At 38.0% G+C, this 20,976-nt stretch overlaps 1 protein-coding gene across 1 annotated transcript in view; it reads right to left on the bottom strand.

Moving 5' to 3' along the window:
• LOC146330772 (sarcoplasmic/endoplasmic reticulum calcium ATPase 2) overlaps positions 1 to 18,935 on the bottom strand; it is a 43,801-nt gene extending 24,866 nt beyond the window's left edge. Inside the window, exons 1-6 of the mRNA XM_084746887.1 lie at positions 18,560 to 18,935; positions 12,897 to 13,016; positions 9,751 to 9,768; positions 9,542 to 9,624; positions 9,219 to 9,323; positions 1,253 to 1,391 (exon numbers count right to left, since the gene is read on the bottom strand). Of these exons, the coding sequence (XP_084603013.1) occupies positions 1,253 to 1,391; positions 9,219 to 9,323; positions 9,542 to 9,624; positions 9,751 to 9,768; positions 12,897 to 13,014 (463 nt within the window). The 5' untranslated portion in view covers positions 13,015 to 13,016; positions 18,560 to 18,935. The remainder of the gene's footprint in view (positions 1 to 1,252; positions 1,392 to 9,218; positions 9,324 to 9,541; positions 9,625 to 9,750; positions 9,769 to 12,896; positions 13,017 to 18,559) is intronic.
• Positions 18,936 to 20,976: the final 2,041 nt, after the last annotated feature.

The following is a 20,976-nucleotide window of genomic DNA, read 5'->3' as shown; positions in this document are numbered from 1 at the left end:
CTTTAAATAAAAACCCACCACTTGAAAAAATACCCAGGAGAGATCAACAAGAAAAATTGTCACTTGTTTTTAGTAATAAGGGTTGCAATGATTAAACAAATTACAAAGGATTGGTTAAACAATGGTAACTTAATCAATGTTAAATGGAAGGATCTTGCAAATGAGATACATGCAATGTAAAATCAACATGAGAATTAGAAATCAAGTGCGTCTCTTCGAACAAAGATGAGATGATAGTTAAAACCATAACAATAACATACTGACAGTATTGATGTTCTTTTTTTTTAATTTACATGAATGTGTGTGTGATTATGTGTTCATGTTTGGGTACACAAACACTCACACACAATTATATCCTATTAAAATACATAAGTAATTAGCTACTTTTATTTCTTCTTATTTTAATAATTATTATTTATTTTCTAATGCCGCTGCTGTTGTTTCCTTATTTGTTTTTGTTTTATTTTTTCCCCTCTTTTCTTGATATGTATGTTCAATAATTTTCAAAAATGCTACGAAACATGGAAGAAAAACTGTATACTCTATTTCAAATGTGAGTAAAAACAAGGAATAAAGCTGTCGACAATGACTTACAATAAAATAGATTTAAAAGCACTAAAACCTAAAAATCCAAACCATCCCTCTAAGAGGCTGCAAGGATGCAAGTGCATGAGTAGTGGTCACATGTTGATAATGTCACCACTGGAATCCATTTCAGACAGAAATCTGCTTCACCTCGTGAAGGAGGAAACCAACTTTTGCAAGTTAAATTTCAAGCCTACAGATAAAGGATTTTAAGGTGAAACTGTAAAAAGAAAAACATTTTACATTGTCTCAGCAGGGTAACATCTAAAATTAAGGCCTTAAAAATACTGAATTTCATTTACAAAGTCTTGAAATTTGCTGACAAAAGTCCTAAAAAACAGCAGAATTCAAAATACAATTGAAGTAAGCCTATTAAAGGTAATATATATATATCTGTGAGTATTTTAATTATCTAAAAATAGTATTAAAGTACTTGGTAAATAACTGTTTTCTAGGGATCAAAATCCAGATTTATTTCCCATTATATCTTTAATACTTAAATTTCATTCTAAGTGGTATAAAAGGTCATAAAAGTCCTTAATTTAAGTTGGGGAACACTGAGGGAACCCTGTTCAGGCTCAGACTAACCAGAGGGTGGCAAGAATTTTGTTATCAACCACAACTTCCACTACATGAATAATGAGAACAGTGCTTTTTCTTTACTTACCAGCAACTTCCACAATGTCTCCAGGCACGATGTCTCGGGCTCGGACTCTCTGCACGCTCTTCTTGTCTTGGCGGTACACCTTACCCATCTCTGGCTCATACTCCTTCAGAGCCTCAATGGCGTTCTCCGCATTACGCTCCTGCAGGACAAAAACAGAACCTTTCTGAGCTTCTTTCAATTATTAATGTGGAAGTTACACTCTTTGAAAGAAAGGTGCTGACTAGAACTATGAAGGGTTCTTTGGGTTCTTCTTTTATAGAGGCTCCATCTTGAACCCTTTCAGAGAGTTCTACCAAGAACACCTAAACCATCTAAGGTTTCACCTAAAACCATCTATGAGAGGTTCTATAAAGAAACATTCTATGGTGTAATGGTTCCACCCAGAATCCTCTCTGAGAGTTCTATCCAACACCATCTGAGGGTGCTAAAAAGAACCCACCTGGGGCGTTGTACTGACAACCTTTTATATTCCAAGTTTTTTTTTTTTCTAGAACCTACAATTTTTATAATTTACTTATATTTTTATCTAGCACCCATCCAGGCAGGTTCTACTGACAACATTTTTATATTCAGTGGGTTTTATCTAGGACACACCCGGGACGTTCTATGAAGAACTATTTTATATTCCAAGGGATTTTATATTAGAACCCACCCCTTTTATATTATGGTTTAAAGAAAATGTTGATGAAAGAGGATTTTAACAAGCCTTTAAGAACTCTTTCTTCTCTGGATAAAAAGGATTTGCAATGAAACGATTACTCTTACAAAGTACTCTTTCTTTAAAACAGGGTTCTTCAGAAACAAATGTCTCTGCCTAGAACCTCAGCCCTACAGGTAAAACCCTTTCAGAACCCTTAAATGAGTTTTCAGTTTTCAGTCTGCATCAGAAGGTGTGTAGTTTCTGCTGTATTGATGTCAGCGAAGAGCGTGTTCCACCATTGTGGAGGCAGGATTGCAAACAGCAGGGATGTTCTGTAATATCAGCACATCATGGGTATTTGCTGGTAAAAGCTTTAATATGAAAAGTCACATCGGCCTCAAACAAACATTGCTGCCAACATCACAGGCAGATAAGATGATGCTTTAATGCAAAAAAGATTGGAAAATATCAGTATATCGGCAAACATCCTATATCACGCATCTCCAGCAGACAAATACTTTACATTTTAAATACTTTAAAATGGTAAAGAGAGTGTGTTTGCAGTATTTCTGAAAGCAGGACAACTTCAAAATTGAAAAGTGCAGAAAGGCCACATACACAAACCAATGACCTCTATTTTATTCTAACCATACATTGAAATGTTACAACCAGTTTCAGAGGAGGCTCAGTGAAAATATTACATTAGTTATTAAATTAAATGTGCGTGAGTTGTTTAAAGTCGTGATTCAGACATACAGAATAAGGGAAATTGACTGTGGAGATAACACTGAAACTAAACCCAAGATGCACCGATTGCAATTTTCTTAGCCGATTCCAAGTTCCATTTTTTATAAGGGTCTGACCTGCTGATTACGATTTTGGCCGATTCCAATTTCAGTCTTTCTAAGAACTTCAATTGACAGCATTCACAAACATATTTGCAACTTTTCTTATAAAAATTTAATTTGATGTTCATAATAAGACACTGACTATTAAATATTCATTAAATACTATTTAAATTTTCTCCAGTCCTCCAGGTTACAGCCAGGGTTTATTATAGTTTTACATTAAGATTATGAATCAGCTGAATGTGAAATCCCACAAGATTCCAGGATCTCGCGGGATTTCACATGATCTCCTGTGGAAGCAGATGTAAACAAACCGGAGACGGACGCGGTGGAACAGTTTGCTGCAGTAAAACTTTGCCATGAGAAAAACAGATGCAGAAGTTAAACAAGTCTGGATGAGAAAATGTTTGAGGAGACGCATCAACACAGGTTGTTTATTCTTCAGCCAGAACAGGAAGTGAGAGGGACAGGCTAACATTAGCCTGAAGAGCTAGAGCGAGTTTATGGCTGTTTTGCGACATTATCAGCTGCTCTGTCTCATTGTAGACTGTCTGTCTTCTCTTTATCCTGTTCTTCCTGTCGCTCCTGTAGTTGTTATCAGCGCTGTGGTGATATCACGGTCAATTTGTCTGCTGCTCACATGACGTGACCATCATGCAGAACACGTGTGTGACAATGACGGGCACAGAATCGGATATGTGACGCTGACCGGCCGGTCACCAGTCAGGGCTGGTCACACTGAAAACCGGCCGGTTCTGGTCTCTGGCCGGTCGATCCATGCATCTCTACAAGAGACAGAAACACATTCAACAGGCTTTAAAAATCATTGGATGCCTCAAATTGGTCTTTGTTACAACCCAAACTAGGCCAACAGGAAACACCAGTTCAAACAACGCAACACAACACAAGATGAACCACACTGTTGTCCCACATGTGACCAGTGTCTCTAATAAAGAATTGGAGGACTTATACGAAAACTCCCATCCTGTTATTTAGCCTACCCTGCACTGTGGTGCACAAAATAATGAAAACACCTGTCATTATAATGCAGTGGAATTCCACAGCACTTTAAACTGCAGCCTCCAAAATTATCATATAGTTGAGTCAACAACTTTCTCAAACAGTTTCAACAAAAACTGAACATAGCAAGCTTCATGAAGGGAGTATATACTGCAGGACTGCTGCTGCTTGTAGCACTGCATTAGTTTTAGCTAGGTGCACCTAATAAATTGGTAACTGAATATAGGATAAACAATCCTATGATCCTGAAAAGACTGGAAGTTTCTCTCATCATGCTAGCTTGGACAGCCCAAAATGTCGGTGTATCGGGGCCCTAAAACACAGATGCACAAAAACACACTTGGTCTTGGAATCTCCAGTGATTTAAAGATTTGATTCAGTTAAGCAGGGCATGTCGCACTTTATTAGGGAGAATAAAGATATGCTTTTTGCAGAGCGCATGTGTGAGTTCTGGTTAAAGAAACTTGGTTAAACTAGACAAGATGAGGGAGCAGAATGGCTTTTGCTGATTCAGATAACCTCACTGGACTCCACCTCCTCCCAAAAGCTGGCCAGACAGATACAGGGAGTCAACTCAGTTGGCAGGCAGTGGAGCAATGATACTGAATCCACCACGCACACACACGCACACACCAGGGTTTTCTGTTATCCAGTAATTACCATTTTTTACCAGGAAAATCTGTTGAAGTCTGACAGATTTAAATCTCTGCAGTCATAAAGTCCAGTGAAAATACTGGCCAAGAAATTACCAGCGAGGATGAATCAGCACCAGCCACAGCTCCTCTCATCTATGCCACAAGAACGCAAGGAGATGCCATGACTGTGGTCACAGCGCTCTGTGGTTATGGAGGCCTGCGAAGTCCTCATCGGATTCCTCATCAAACTGGCCAAGGTAGCCTATTTGATCCCCATCTCAAAGCCTCCTTGCAATGCAAAGGAGCATTGGAGGGAACTCCAAGTTCCCTCCGAATGTCCGAAAACCTCAACCTCTGAGAGCTGTTGTCCGACTCAAAACACCCAAAAAACTGCCACACCGGCGAGCTGACCAGCCCTGTTTTATCAGCGCTGTTCCTCACATGTCAATGGGGGAACTGAAGGAAATGAGGTCTGTCTGTTACGATTGGCTGTTTGTGCATCACTCGTAGCTCACTCCATTATTAAGGGATATGACAGGATGTTTATGAGCTGAGGTGTTTTCGTTATGTACTTTCATGGTGGTTTGCTTTTTAATGCAATTAAGAGAAATGAATGAACATTTTATCAAAGTACTTTCTTATTGCTGTCCCTTGGAAAGACAAGGTCCCAAGCAAATAGTGTAATGCACACAAGGATTGATAGGACTTATTTTATTTGGAATACAATGTATAAGCAAAAATATTTTCAATATAAAATATTACAACTCTACATGCCAAACAGCGGTGCATGCAGATGCCGTGGCCAGTAGCTCTTTCAAACGTTGATACTTTTCTCTTTTAATCTGTTATGTCTTCAGCTTATTTGCTGAAACACCTATGACAGAAATACACTTATAGGCAATAGAAAATGCAGCATGGGGTTGGGATTAAACAGCAGCAGATGTTGAGACGATGAACAATGCGTACGGCATCTTTTGACCACCCAGCCAGATCAGCTGGACACACCGCCTTGGACCACCCCAGGAGGAGTGGAAGCACCCACGGATAAGAGCTACGCTAACCCAGCTTGGATTTAAGGCTGCTCCTGGATCATGTCCCGTCAGGAAAATGAAACAGACAAAATGTAGTGAACTCTAAGCTGACAGGACCCAACACACAAGTCTGCAGCAGGATGAGGGGAGGAGGACTCTGTCTTTGCATTGATGATGCTTCATGCACAAGAGTCACTGCTGATAGAAAATGTTTGCAAGATGTCGAACTTTTTATGTTGACCGTATTATCATCACATCTTGCTGCTGCTATTTACATTCAAACTTAAAAAATGCTGTACAGAATCATCATATCTTACAAGCGTCTGATTGTAGTAGAGCTTGATCAGAGTGAATACAGCATGAAGCAATTTGAAAACAAGCTTCCTTATCTTTCCTTTTCAGTAACACACATCTAACAGAGCCATTTCCACTGTATACCACTGCTCAGCATGGCCCCTGCAACCAATGCTCTGTATCACAAAGTAAATGAAAAACAGTAAACACAGTTACTGTGGGGAATGTAATTACAGCTGAAGAACACTGCAGGCAGCACTGTCTCTCTATGATCCTCTCGCTCTTCTGCAACTATACGTTTCCACTTGTCACTGTGATCATGAAGGTGACGCTACTTGATAGTTCATCTTAGATGAATCACAATTCTCTCTTGGAAGATTATGAATCGATTCAGACAGTCAATAAACTGTAAGACTGGACCTGCTGAACCAATTGGATAGTGAAACATAACAGACATAAACATGTGCATTGTATTTATGTTCTTAAACCTGGATACTTTTTGAGTTTTGGTGAGGATGACTGAGCGTGAGCAACTGCAGAGCACCGGAGTTGTGTCTAAGGAGTTTTTGGGCCAATTTTTCTCAGATTTACCCCCCAGAAGTGGAAGAAATCTGGGTCAGCCTTCTGGTCGGCTCAAGTGTTATGCTACCAGATTATCTGGCAAAGTGAGGGGTTTACAGATCCAATCTTCACCCCACCCACCTGATCTGCTCTTAGAATTATCTGGGCCACCCTTGTGATTTAGAATCTGGATGACTACGTTGGTACGTTGCCAAGCAATGGTAAACTCTAGACTTAGTGGCTAATGTTAGCTTGAAAACCACAGATACTAAAACTATTGAGATCTCACCTTTAGTTCTCACTGAAGAATAGAAATGTTGTGTTGACCACGTCTCATCCAGACTTGTTTAACTTATGCTTATTAATTCTCACTGCAAAGCATTACTACAGCGAGTTATTCCGCTACATCCATCTCCGTTGTTTACGTCTGCTGCTAGATGGAATCATGCGGGTCACGTTCCACATGAAATCACATGAGATTGTGCTCCCTCTGGCACAATCATTTTGATACTATCCTGTAGTGTGTGGTGTGCCATTATTTTCAAATTGGTGTGGGTGTTTGAGATTAGAGAGCAGAGAATCTGTGAAGTTTCTCCTGTAGTGTGGGGGCCACCTTAACTAATTATTGTTTATATCATTACACATAGGAAATGTTTTACAATTAGCAAGTAGTCACACAGTGAAAAAAAACTAATCATGCATAGGAATGAAAAATTTTGATTTATTGATAACCATTGTATAATTGCATCATAGCCCTTCAGCACATAAGGGATGATATAGTATAGAACTGAATATTTATAATACATAATTTAGACAGTGTTATAGCTCCAATATAAAACTGACAGAATGGTGGGACTTTTGGAAAAAGGTGCAATCACAAATCTGTCTGCACATCAGCACCACGGACAGTGCCACAGATTTAACAATACAGTTAAAATGTTGATTAAAACACGGATTAAGTGTGTGCAGCCTTACAGCAGCTTCCATAAACGTCGGGCCAGTTAATACAATACTGTTAGACTACAGGGGCCGTATTCACAAACATCCTATGAACTTCTATCAAGGAGTCCTAGCTTAGTGAGTGAGTGACTTATGAAAACTCTCAGAGAAACTGAGAGCAGGAAGGAACAGAAACTTTGTGTGGTTGTGTGGTTGACACCGTTGTTAGGTATGACTCATGCTTTGAAAGAACGTGATTATGTGGTTAATCTAAAAAAAGAGAAAGAAATAGAAAATGCAGTCTTAGTGATATCTGGTGTTAAATGGACAGCAAAACTGATGGATCTCTGTCTGTTCAGACATGGTGTAATTATGAATTAAAAGTAGTCTGCTGGTGGAGCAGCCAGTTCACAAGCCGATATTTATTTCCTTACATTTATTCACCATGCTGATAATTTGAGTACTTAATACATTTGATATTACTGAGGGAAACCCACTGTGTGTGTGCTGTGTGTGGACAACCAGTGGAAATGTAATAAAGTGCATGATAATATGAGATTTGAAAGTTATGGAACTGTTTGTGTGATGACTCTGCTGATGAAGGTTCTGACAGACCCCAGTCATCACTGCTGCACCAGCTGCCAAATATCTGTTGTGATCACTTTCATTTCTGGCGTTATATCGTTGTTGTGTTAGGTAGGAGATTTATCCGTCTTGTCTGGTTTTACTTTCCTTTGTAAATCACTTTGTAACACCGTTATGAAAAGTGCTATATAAATAATTTATTATTATTATTATTATGTGAGTGCATCTCTAATGAGATCGACCACAAACATTATCCCTGCACGATCTAATCTGCAGCATTTCATTAATGTTTGGAGAACATTCCCTCTACCTCTTTGTCCGTACGTGGCCGTACGGATCGCACCATACAGTTTGGTCCATATGTGATCTGTGGACTAAACGTAATCAAAACTAAAGTGGATATGCGTGTCACAGCAGTAGATCATAAGATTGTGCTGTTTATTGTAACGTGCTGCTGCTTCCCCTCTGACAAACATCTGTCATTCTCAGGAGCAGCCTACAGCCTGTCTGTGACACAGCCTTCAGCGTTGATTGACTATCAGTTGTGACATGTAACCAGTTAGATAGTGCTGTGGGTGGGACATTGACTAAGACTACAGAATGAGGAATATTGGAATTTATAGTGTATATAATGTGTATTTCTACTGTGTGTCTTATAGTATACTATAATACAGTATAGTATTAGTAGTATCGTGTCTTATCATTATTATTATTATTATTATTATTGTTATGGTGTGGTGTGTTCTGCCATCCTGTGGCACTGCCATTGCTGCGGTGGCATGTTGGGTCCACCTTGGTGTCTGCTGGTTTGGCTTGGCTCTATACACTTGGTGAACCTGAGTGTATAGAGCCACTCTCTTCATCACTCTTCATTAAGATGTGTGTATTTTGTATTCCATTTCTGTCAAAAGGTGAAATTTGAAACGCCTGTAGGAACAACCAAACTGCACAGGTATTTCCCGACTTCCAAGACATAGCTGTTAAAAGCAACGTTACATAAAAGGTAAGCGTAAAAATAGAAAACTGTAAACTTCTTATAATAGCTCGCACTAATTCGCACTCAAACTGTAGGGAGACACCGGATTCGCCTATAGTGGTGACTACAGACACAAAGAAGTGGCTCCAACAGAGCATTTTTTTCACTTTTTTTTTTTTTTAAATGATCAGGGCCCCGTTTCCCAGGGCCCCTTAAAATACAACTTACAACGCACGTAGCACTACGAAGGCTCTGGGAAACGGGGCCCTGGGTGATTGGATGATTTCCCCCCTCATATCACCTACTGTTTAAAGTTGTAAAATATAAAACTGGGACTGACTGGCTTGGACCCGTCACAACAAATCTTTAAAGACTGATAAATATTATTAACTGGTTTAAAAAAATGACTTGATGTCCACAGAACACATGGTGTTTACCTGCCAAACTCCTACGATAGCGTTGGCGATGAGGATGAGGAGGATGACAAAAGGTTCAACAAAGGCTGTGATCGTCCCTTCCCCTTCTTCGAACCAGGCCAGGGTCTACGAGACATAAGACAGGACCGAGAATAAGGTGAAGGAGTGTATTCAATGTAGCTCTGTGTTATAACACTCCTGTCACTGGTGCGTATACACAGCAGTGTTCAACTAATGTGCTAGTCTGCACAAACACACAGTCAAACAAACTTCACAAACATGTCGTAGGAATGACTGTTATAACTGCTGAGTGGGAGCAAATCATTTGCTAGTGGTTTCCTTACAAAGGAGATGCACGCAGCCAGCAGCAAGATTCGAACCAACAGATCCTCAAACTGTTCCAGGACCAGCTCCCAAAGAGATTTCCCTGCACAGGAACACCAAGGAACGGCATGAGGAGCAGAACAAAGACAGTAGTTTGAGATAATGATGATGGAACAAACAAGAAGAAAAGAGAAACAGAAGAGGCTACAATAAAAAATAAATCGCTCACCTTCTTCAGCTGGCAATTCTGTGAGTAAAGAAAGAGTTAGACAGAGAGAAAGGACAGAAGATGGAGAAGAAGAAAAACAATTACATCATCATCACGAGATACTTTTATAAATTACAGTGCAGAGCAGTGATCAGTTAGTTTTCCTGTACGTAGCCTTTGTGTAGGCAAAAATAAGTACAGCAGTCCAAACAGTGAGCTGGAGCCATAGACTGTATATTAAATAGGCTGTAATCCTGTTTAATACACAGTCTGTGATTGAAGAGAGTTGTTTCCCTCTGCTCCCTCTTCCTTAGAAAGGGCAGAGACAGGCAGGTTGCAGGAGCTCCACAGGAGCGCAGGATGAGTGCATCACCATAAATTGACAATAACAATCAGTTGATCAGCTGTTTATAACTGTCACTTGTCTATCAATGTAAATTTAAACCTGTTATCCTGAAAATGAAAGCCCACTGCTCTGAAATAAAACACTCTGGACGATGAGTTCAGTGGCTGCCTGTCTCCCTGCAGCCAAACTCCATTAACATTTTGCTCATTTTAACAGTTATAAACATCTGCACCTTCTGCAAGATTATTAATGATTTCTTATGACTCATAAACAGACTCTCGCGCATTTGGCAAAAATTCAGCATCAATTTGAACTCTTCAGATTAATGTGAAACAGACATACAAAGCAGTTATTCTATTCCGGAATAGAAATCTCAACAGGGGACACATTGTTCATATTAACTGAAGTGAGAATTTCCACTTAACATGATTCCTTGATCTCTGAGGATACATTGTGGTTATTTTATGATTTATTACAGTAAATATATGGCAGACTTTCCCTTTGACATAATGCAGATGTACAGTACAGTAGGCCTCTCACTGGATTTTACAGAATATATGATGAATATGATGCAGCATGGAAGCACTGTACAGTAAGTGTGTATTCATGTTACACAGTTACTTAACATTTCATCAGTGGAGTTGTGGCATATGAGAAGCCTTAACCTGAATTAAGTCTAATGTGATATTTTGCATGAAAATGTTTTTTAAATCTTAAAGATGGTGATCATTTTTGTTTGAGTCCTGTACCTGTAGTTTTCTAATGTGAAATCATACGACACAACCTTTGACCCCACAAATAATGATTGTCACTGATATTACAATGCAGGCAATGAGACAATGTAGGCTAGCTGCTAGTTAGCATCAGAATGGATAACATAATGGCTAAAATAGCCTGTGGAGAACATCAAATTGTCGAAGACCAAGTTGAACATTTGGGAGAAAATTGGTGTGATCAGAGACTGTGAGATTAAAGTTCAGGGTTCCTACAACAAAGTAAAATTTAAGCATTTTTCCAGCATTTTCAAGTTTTCCAGCTTTTAATTGTGATTAACTACACACAGAGGAAACTTCTTACATGGATCACAATGCTTGGGACAGAATCATTCCTCTGCAAAACAATTAAAAATTACAGTAGTTCTATTTTTTTCTTTTGTTGCACGCACATCGCAATGATAACAGGAAAAAGAAAGTCAACAAACTACCAAAAACAAGCCAATGACATGCAGCAGTGAAACTACAGTAAGCTATATTTTATATACAATACCATACTATACTGTATTATACAGCTGTGTGTTTGAATAACTACACAATTAATAGCAATATTATCGAAATCACAACATGGCCATGTTCAATATCTAGTTTTTAATGAAGGAAAAATGTGACAAAATACCATCATGCTCAAGTAGTGTAGTGCTGCATAGCTGACATGGCCTAAAATCCTGTTCTCCAGATGAAACATGTTTGGCACAGACCCCAGCAAATGTTACATCATCATGATTTTAATAGTCTTTATTCCAGTGAAAATGAAAATTATGATCCAAAAATACTCATTCCCTCTAAACACATTGCATACAGCAATTTCATTCAAAATAATTGAAATATGATTTTTCATACAGTTGTTTCAGTGCTTCATATTCATGTAATAAATATACAATAACGTCAATGAGATGGTAATCTGCATGATAAATAAAGAGAGAGAAAACATTTTGTAATCTAGGGCTGCAACTAACAATCATTTTCACTGTTCAGTCAATTATTTTCTCAATTAATCGATTAATCCTGTCACAATCTTGTTAGTTGAAAAACAGGTCCAAACATGTGGAGGACACAGTCTTTCCTGTGATGATTAGAGGGAGTAATCATTTTTGCATTACAATTTTCAACATCGATCAATCTGGTCAAACGTTTTCTCCACTAATCAATTAGTTGTTTGGTCGATGAAAATGTCAGAAAATGTTGTCAAGCTGACGTCCACAACACAACAAACACAACTATCTATAAGTAGACCTGACGTTTTTTATAACCTGGCTGAGGCTATATAAAATCACTCAAAACAATGATTAGACAAACTTTAATTTCAATAAAATCCTTAGCTTTTTTCCTTTTTTAATTTTTACTTTTCAAGCAATGCTCATTGAAACAGTGACCTTCCAGCAGGTGGTCGTGTCTGTTCTGTCAGAGGACAGTAAAGACTGACAGGTCACACAAAGCATAGCCGAACATGCAGAGCGACAAGAGACGCTCATGGGAGTCGTGTTCATTTTGTGTGAAAGACAAAAGCAATTAGGCTCTCTGACTTATTTTATTTCTTCATCTAAAAAGGGAACTATTCAGTCAGAGAGAGATTTATTGTGAAAGTAATGCAATGACAATTTCAAGCAATTTATCCAAAATCCAGGAAATTGTAATGCCTTGGAAACACTACATTAAAATTCAGTGTTTTCAATGATTTCCTGTAAGAAGAATGAATCCTGTCAGTGGTTTTGCTGCTTGTAAAAAGTGCCATGACAGTATTAGCTCCTGATAGCCACAAGCTGGACACATGGTCAGTGAGGAAACACACTGACAGCTGCAGGAGCACAGGTGCACCAATTAACAAATACATTTCCAAGAACACAAGTGAGTGACAAGTGAGTGACTGTGTGTGTGTGTTAAATCATAGGTCAGGGCTCATATTATTAACAAGGCCGGATCTGACTTGGAGAGAATTGTGGGTAATGAAATGGATGAAACTGCTGTTGTGTGGCTGCAGCCAACAGCTGATTTGTTTGGGAGACATTTAGACACAAAAGTACAACAAAAACAACAAATGTTTGTACCGTTTGGTCCCCATCTCTCCCTGTTCTTCTTCAGCTGCTCACAGCTCAGACCTGTGGACTCATTCACACTGAAGAAGCCCAGAACCTCCTCCACCGTCTTCGTATGAGCATTATCCATCACTGTGGAGGACAAAGGAGACACAACAACATCACACATGAAGACCCTGACTAGAACCTCAGCTTGTCCACATAGGAGGACACACACTCTTTTGGATCCTGTTAGAACATTTTATAAAGGTTCCACTTGGATCCCTTTCAGAGAGTTCTACCTGGAACCTAACATAAAGGGTTATACCTAGAACCATCTGTGAAAGCTTTCACCCAAAACCCCCCATGAGATGTTCTACAGAGAACCCTTCTATGGTGTAATGGGGTTCCAATGAAAATCTTCTCTGGGGTTCTATTCAGAACGTTTCCACCCACTAAGAGTGCCAACAACAACCCACCCCGTGGGTTCTACAGAGAACCTTTTTAAATTGTAAGGGTTTTATCTAGAACACATTCAGAGGGTTGTAACAAGAACAGTTTCATATTCTAATGTTTTTTTCTAGAGCACAATCAGGGGGTTCTACCAAGAACCCTTTATATTCCTTTGTCTTTATCAAGAACACACCCAGGGGGTTCTACCAAGCACGTTTTATATTCCAGTGGTTTTATTTAGAACACACTCAGGACGTTCTACTGAGACCTTGTTATATTCCAAGGGTTTAACTAGAACTCACCAGGGAGTTCAATCCAAACCCTTTTTATATTTTAAGTTTAAGTTTTTTTTAATCTAGAACCCAACTAGGGGGTTCCACCAAGAACCCTTATATATCAAGGTACAAAAAACTACTGTCGAACACTTAGTGAAAGATTTCTTCACGGATAGCTGAAATCTAAAAAGGCTCTGTGGATGAAACAAGTTCTTAATGGAACCCGTAATGTTACAAAGAACCATCGACAAACTCTTTCTTTAAAAAAAGGGTTCTCTGGAAGCACAGGGTTCTGGGTAGAACCTCAGCCTATTGAGAAGAAACCTTTTGGAACTGTACAACTGAAAGAAAAGCAGTTCACTTGTAAATGTTTGTAGTGTTTATTCTAATCCTTATTTACAACAGCTTTAAGATGAAGTTTTAAACAGCAAATATGTTTTTGCTATTTTTAATATTTCCTTCATTTGACTATTTTCATGATCATAAAGATATTTCTGAAAATCCAGTGTTTTCCTCAGACTTATGTTCTTGTTGGTCCTGTTTAACAGATCAGAGCTGGAGCACACTGTCTGGATCTGATCTGATTTTCATGAAAAGGCACTATGTCAGTGTTTTACACACTTGAAAGATAGCCTGCTTCTTGAGTGTGTTTCTTGGCTCCTGCAATCAAAATTACTCACTGTTACAGCATTCGTTGGCTGGGGAATCAAATGTACTGTATAGCCAAGCAACCACACAAACTGGAACCCACGGAGACAAACAGACCCAAGAGACGAGAGTTACTATCCACAGGGTGTGATCTGGCTCTGACAAAACATCTCCCTGTGTTGCATCAAAGTGGACAATACAACCCAGATTACGAAAAAGTGGGACGCTGTGTAGGAATAAAAGCAGAAAGCAATGATTCACAAATCCTTTTTGACCCATTTTCAGTTGAATGCCATAAAAAGACAAGATATTTAATGCTCAACTGCTAAATGTTATTGTTTTTTGTAAATAGGCCGTACACTCATTCTGAATATGGTGCCTGCAACGTGTTCCAAAAACTTTACCACAGTGATACATCAGCTTTTCTTTGAACAACACTCTGAACTGAATACATAATTCAATACAATTTTAATCCCATAACCAAAATGATGCTGCACGTCAATCAATTAGTAATCAAACAGTTGTACAAAAAGATATCCAATAGCCCACATGTTTTTTGTCTGAGAATCCTGCGTTCTGTGACATATATCAGACATGGCTTGTGATGAAGCTTTGAGCATGTCAGAGGTAAAACAAGCATTTTGACATTTAGGCCAGCAGAAAATTATTATTTTCATTGTCATTTAATCTGATGATTATTTTCTCAATTAATCAATTCATTAATCCTCCCACAATCTTATCAGTTGAAAAATAGATTTTTCATGTCTTTTTTTGATTAATCTACTAGCTTTTTGGTTCAAAAAATAGTGAAAAACGTTGATCAGTGTTTCCCTACAGTCCAAGATTACATCACCAGACAGAAACCAGAAAATATTCACATTTAAGAAGCTAGAATCAGATTACTTTGATTGTTTAAAAAAATGACTCAACCCAATTAATCGATTATTTAAATAGTCGTTGTTTAATTTAATAATTGATCAATGATCCATTCTTTGATTAATTGTTGCAGCTCTAATTACACTGTGGACTGTCTTACTCAATAACGGACCAGTTTCAGAGGTTGTTGTCCTTATTAGTCACTTAAACACAAAAATATGGGAACTCATGATCCAAATGTTTAAGTTACCCTTTAACTTGCATTTGTAGATGCAGCAACAAACTGTGTTTACTGACAATGTTTTTCTGAGATGTTCCCAAGCCTGTACAGTCTTAAATTCCATGGGTTCTTAATGCAGTGCTGCCTGAGGGGTCAAAGGTCACAGACATTCAATGTTGGTTTTTAGCCTTGGCCCTTCGATGCAGAAATTTCTCTGGATTCTCTGAATCTTTGAATGATATTATAGATTGTAGATGGTGAAATCTCTAAATTCCTTGAAATTATGTGGTGAGAAATGTTGTTCTTAAATTGTTGGACTATTTGCCCACAAGTATGATTTGCCCCCCCCCAAAATTGGGCACTAATTTCTGCTGTTGCCGTGCTACTATAATAAACCCATCCTTCATTTTTGCTCAGCTGATGCTCCTTTAAATACAACAATATGATGGCAGAGGGCTCAGCGGTCGATGACTGGCATCACGGCCCCACTCTGCATGATACTATCTGTTACTAATTAGGGCTGTGTATTGGCAAGAATCTGGTGATATGATACATATCACAATAAAGGGGTTACAATTCAATATATTGCCATATACTGCCACAGTGTAAGGTGATATGTTGCCTTTAGGAAAACTGTCAGAGCATAATAAACAAACCACCATAGTTAAAAACTTTACTTTTTATACAATCGGAACAGGAAAGAAAGGTAACAACACTGCTATCTAGTGTTTGGGGATTTAAACACAACACAAAATGAACCACTGCCATGAATCTTTGAATATATCACAATATTACGATACAATTTGATATATTATCTTGGAGACATTGTTTTATTTATTTTTATTTTGATCTTTTATGATATGTTTTTAGGCTGTGCTTCTCTGAAAGGCTACAAGGCCTCAGACTTTCTCTCGTCACTCTATGGCTGGACAATAAATCAACATCATATTGATATTCTGATATGACATGAATGTTGTCTTTAAAGGCTGCATTAAAATAAAATGATGTAACTTACAAGCCTCTTCTAGCTGTTCTATAATTGACCAACTCAGACATTATAATCACATTACTGATGATTATTTATCTCACTGTGTTAATATTTTGTGAAAGCACCAACAGAATCCTTACAATATTGTCGCAATATGTGTAAATACTGATAATGAGGTATTTGGTCAATTATATTGTATTTGATTTTGTCCTTATCAACCAGCCATATGTTGCTCCAAGCTCCATACAGAAATTTGACATCTCTTGCTTAGCAACAAATGAGAGATACTTGCAAGAAAAAGACATGAGGTCTTTGACACTGAATTTACTGGTGTCACCTACATTTTTTAGAAGTTTTCACTTATTTCAACAAGGGATGCACAACAAATATTGGGGTGATAAATTATTGTCTGATATTGAGAAATTCACAGACCTATTATTACTCATTATTTATATGATGACATTATAGCAGGTAAAATTCCACTATATTAGCTTAATATCTGATTTGACAGATTGTCAAAGTATTTTATTTGAATTTTTTAGCAAAATGTTTGATAAAAGCCAAAGTAGCTTTTTTAAGTTCTTTACTGGAAAAAATCAATAAGCATTTGAAGAGTCAGAACTAGGGCTGCACGATTAATCATAACATTACTGAAATTGCAAAATGGCCAACTGCAATATCACGATCTCAGAGACAAATCACATTATTTTGAAAAAGGAAAAATGTGTGAGAAAACAGCATTATAATGACATACTGTAGTGCTGCAGAGATGACGTGGCCCATCTTGTTCTCCAGATGAAATAATGCATGTTTGTTTAGTTCAGACTAGGGCTGCAACTAATGATTACTTTCATAGTTGATTAATCTGTTGATTATTTTCTCTTAATATTTCTTTGCCTATAAAACGTCAGAAAATGGTGAAAAATGTTGGTCATTGTCTCCTGAAGCCCAAAATGACGTCCTCGAATGTCTTTTTTTGCCCATCATTCCCACTAATTATATCACATATTGCCAGGAGTGGATCTAGAGAAATGGAGACTTAAAGGGGTGGCCAAATAAAGTATATCTGCCAATTTAATCACAAACAATCACATATATCAATATTTGCTGAGAAAAACGAAAATATCCCTAACTCTAAAATATTAAATAATTGTGTCACACACAGTAAATAACTAAATTTGGCATTAGAAATCAATTTATTATTTTATTTCCAAATCTGCAAACATTTTTCGACATTTTTTTTAGTCAGAACAGTCCAAAACTGGGGTGGCAGCCAGGATGGCAAGGGATCTTTTTGGCGTGGCAGCTGCCACCCCATGTTGCCCCTCTAGATCCGCCCCTGCATATTGAACTGTTTCTGTTTCAAATCTGACTGATGTCATAGTGACATCAATCAGATTTGGTTCAGTCAGAGCAGTCATCCATCTTTGCTCACTACACCTGAGCCTTTCTTACCCTCAGATGTGCAGAAATTGCAGGTTGTATGAACTTCTTTTTAAAATACATAAATCTGAAATGATCTGTTTTCTTGTCAGTATCGGCCATGAGCAGCAGGTTAATTATCATACATCATGTATCAGAAGTGTAACTGTTATTTATTATTCCCACGATCTCCTCCCATCACTATGGTCGTGTGTAAACGAGCAGCTTAGAATCATTCAAAAACTTTTAACACCATTTATGCTGAATTCATCACAGGACTCAATGATTCATAAAGGCCCCGTGTGAGGTGGCACAAAGTGGGCCTGTGTTTACAATAATTACCCCCGACAGTTCACTGATGCTAGTTTCTGCATTCTGCATTTGAACATTCAGCGAGCAGCCCTGCATTCTGCACGGAAGCCAAACGTTATATATGCCAGTAAACTGGTTGTCTACGATACAATAATGACGTAAAATAATGACGTCTGACGTAAAATATGTAGGTAGCGTTAAATAGTCTCTCGCTGTTTCGAGTAGCCTCGCCTAAACCCTGGTTATATGGATGACATAACGGAAAATACTGGAACATGTTGCTCACACTGATGAGCTTTACCAGCTATTTCATATGGCTGCATTATTAACGTTCATGAGCCATGTGTCAAACGACAGGTGAAAAATCACAACAGTCTAAAGCCTTCGAGCCAGCAGCTAGCAGACAGCTAACACAGTGAGCTGCACGGATGTGTGTGTAGGTGACTGGCTGATGTAAGCTCGACAGTAACGTTAATCCTCCGGACATGAACAGGTTGCTTACCAGTCCAGAGCGGTTGGTTTGTCGGTGTGTCGTCGGTCCGCTTCCTCTCAGCTTTATATATCACAGCACCATGCGTGTTTAACAGCTCACAGACGAAAAGAAAGCAGCCAAAAATACTTAGAAAATATAGTTTTTACAACAGGCAGTCTACCTTAACGTTAGTTCTACTGTGACAGCCGCTCTTGAGTGACAAATCATCAGGACAATATTTCCATTGAGACGGCGTCACATTCCAGAGTCGGATAAATGTTGTCCGTTAAAAAAATAAGGCTTATTTAAGGCAAATGTTTCTATAAATATGGTTCCAGACTACTTTATCCAGACAGTGCGGTATTATTACTCCTTATCCTGGATTCAGGAGTGTCTGCGGGGTCACTAATATTCAGCCTGCAGCCTCCAGCAGCCAATCGAATCAAGCTAGATCATCTCAAAACGCAAGTTCCGCTCATTCCTTTCAAAGTAAAGGCTTCACCTTAGGAAACCCTTCATGCCGTGATAAAAAACCTGTTGGCTGACGTTGTTGGAGAATTTGTTTCTCTCCATTCCGTAAGAATCACAAGACAACTGTTCGTTCCCTGTTTCAGAATGAAGCTATCGCAAAGCCTAATGCTATACAAAAAAGGGAAAAATTCTAAAAATTAACATGAAAAATAAAAATATTTCTTGGACGAAACTTCACAAATACTTGAGATAAGAAGATTAGAGCGGTTTCATTTAAATTTATTCAGAAAGCATTTCCTCCAGAATCTTAAGATGATGTTTCCAAATATTTGAAATTTTGCACAACTATTTAGCATTATTTTCTGAACAAATTACATAGATTATTTTACTAGACAAGGAATCTGTATCTGTATCTGTTCTAATATTCTGTATAAATAATGTAAGTTTAATTGCCAAAGGCCCATTTTTATTGTTTCGGTAGGTGAATAAATAATGTTAGTCCAATTCACGCTGTTTAGCACATTTAGCAGACCTTGATGATTTTTGCTATTCTTCTTCCCATTCCCTACATTTTGTACTTGTTGTACATTTTATTTTCATATCATCTTTATACTGTTATTATTTAGAGCTTTTCTAACAACAAACTGGAACATGTACAATGCACCCCATGTAATGAATATGCTTCTCTTGTTTTATTTTTATTTATTTATTTTTTTTCCTTTATTAAAGGTTTTGGGGCGGTTTGGGCTTTTATTTTCAAAATAAAAGTCGTCAACCTTCTTGTATTATCGTGGCTAATTGTGCCTACCTTGACGCTGCTGCCCCGAAATGAACGTCAATGCAGAAACCCAACGGAACTAAGAATGAACCAACGAGAGGCCCGGGAGTCAGAGTGACGTAACAATTGACCAACCAGCGTGTAGAACCTCCTTAAATCCCGCCCATCGGATGCTTCGCTACAGACTCTGCCCGCCTCTGAGCCCAGTCACTGAGCTCTCTGACAATCAGCGGGGAGTGCGTCTGCTGTCGCACAACAGACCGACATGCGAACCAATCAGCGTTGAGCTTTGAGTGTTTGACGACACTGTAGACCAATCTAACGGCGCTGGAGGCGGGACAATACGTTTGAAGCGTAACGGGCAGCCTCGCTCTCCTGACCATCTGTCAGAAAAAAAACAATAGCAGGGGGGTAGACTGTGTTTCTGAAACATTTTTAACAGCTTTTTTTCTAATAAGAATGTAACCTGTACAATCAGAGTCATTTATAATTACATTTATAAAACAGTGTTATATATTTCACATAAAGTGAATCTGTTTTCGGATGGTCTCTCTGTGGACTTACATTATATAAAGAGACACCTACATAATAACAGGGGTGGACTCTTGAGTCATATGAGTACTTTAAAAAAAAATAAAATTTGTAAAAGAATAAGAAAATAATTGAGGAAATGTTCAAAGAGACAAATATAAGAATAAATAAATACATAAATACAAAGACAAGTAAAAAAAAGAATAACTATACACATTTTAATTTATTTTCACACTTATCTGTCAACCAATTTTGTGTTTATATTTACGTATTTTTATTTATGTATATAAAAACTTAAGTACTTTTTCTTCATATGTATTTATTTTACATGATGTAATTTATTTATTTTTATCACTTCATGTTTCCCTTTTTCCCTGCAGCTTTTGCTTGAATGACTACCTGAATCCTGCCTGCATTCATATGCTCAGGAATTGACTTCTCAGCCTGGGGAGGAAGATCTGTCCAAACCCAGGTGACTGACAGCTTGGCCCTTCAAGGACTTGCAATAACACAGAAAAATCAGGTAATAGGGGAAAATGATAATTAAATAACATTATATTAGATTAGAATGCTTATAATTATTCTTTCATATTTTATTTCTCTTTATAGTCCATGTTTCTTTAATTACTTATGTTCTTTTATTTACTTCTGTTATTTCTTTCTCTTT

The sequence above is a fragment of the Lutjanus erythropterus genome, chromosome 3, assembly GCF_056507025.1.
Source record: "Lutjanus erythropterus isolate fLutEry1 chromosome 3, fLutEry1.hap2, whole genome shotgun sequence".
Lineage (NCBI taxonomy): Eukaryota > Metazoa > Chordata > Actinopteri > Lutjaniformes > Lutjanidae > Lutjanus > Lutjanus erythropterus.
This window is presented reverse-complemented; position numbering and strand designations above follow the sequence as displayed.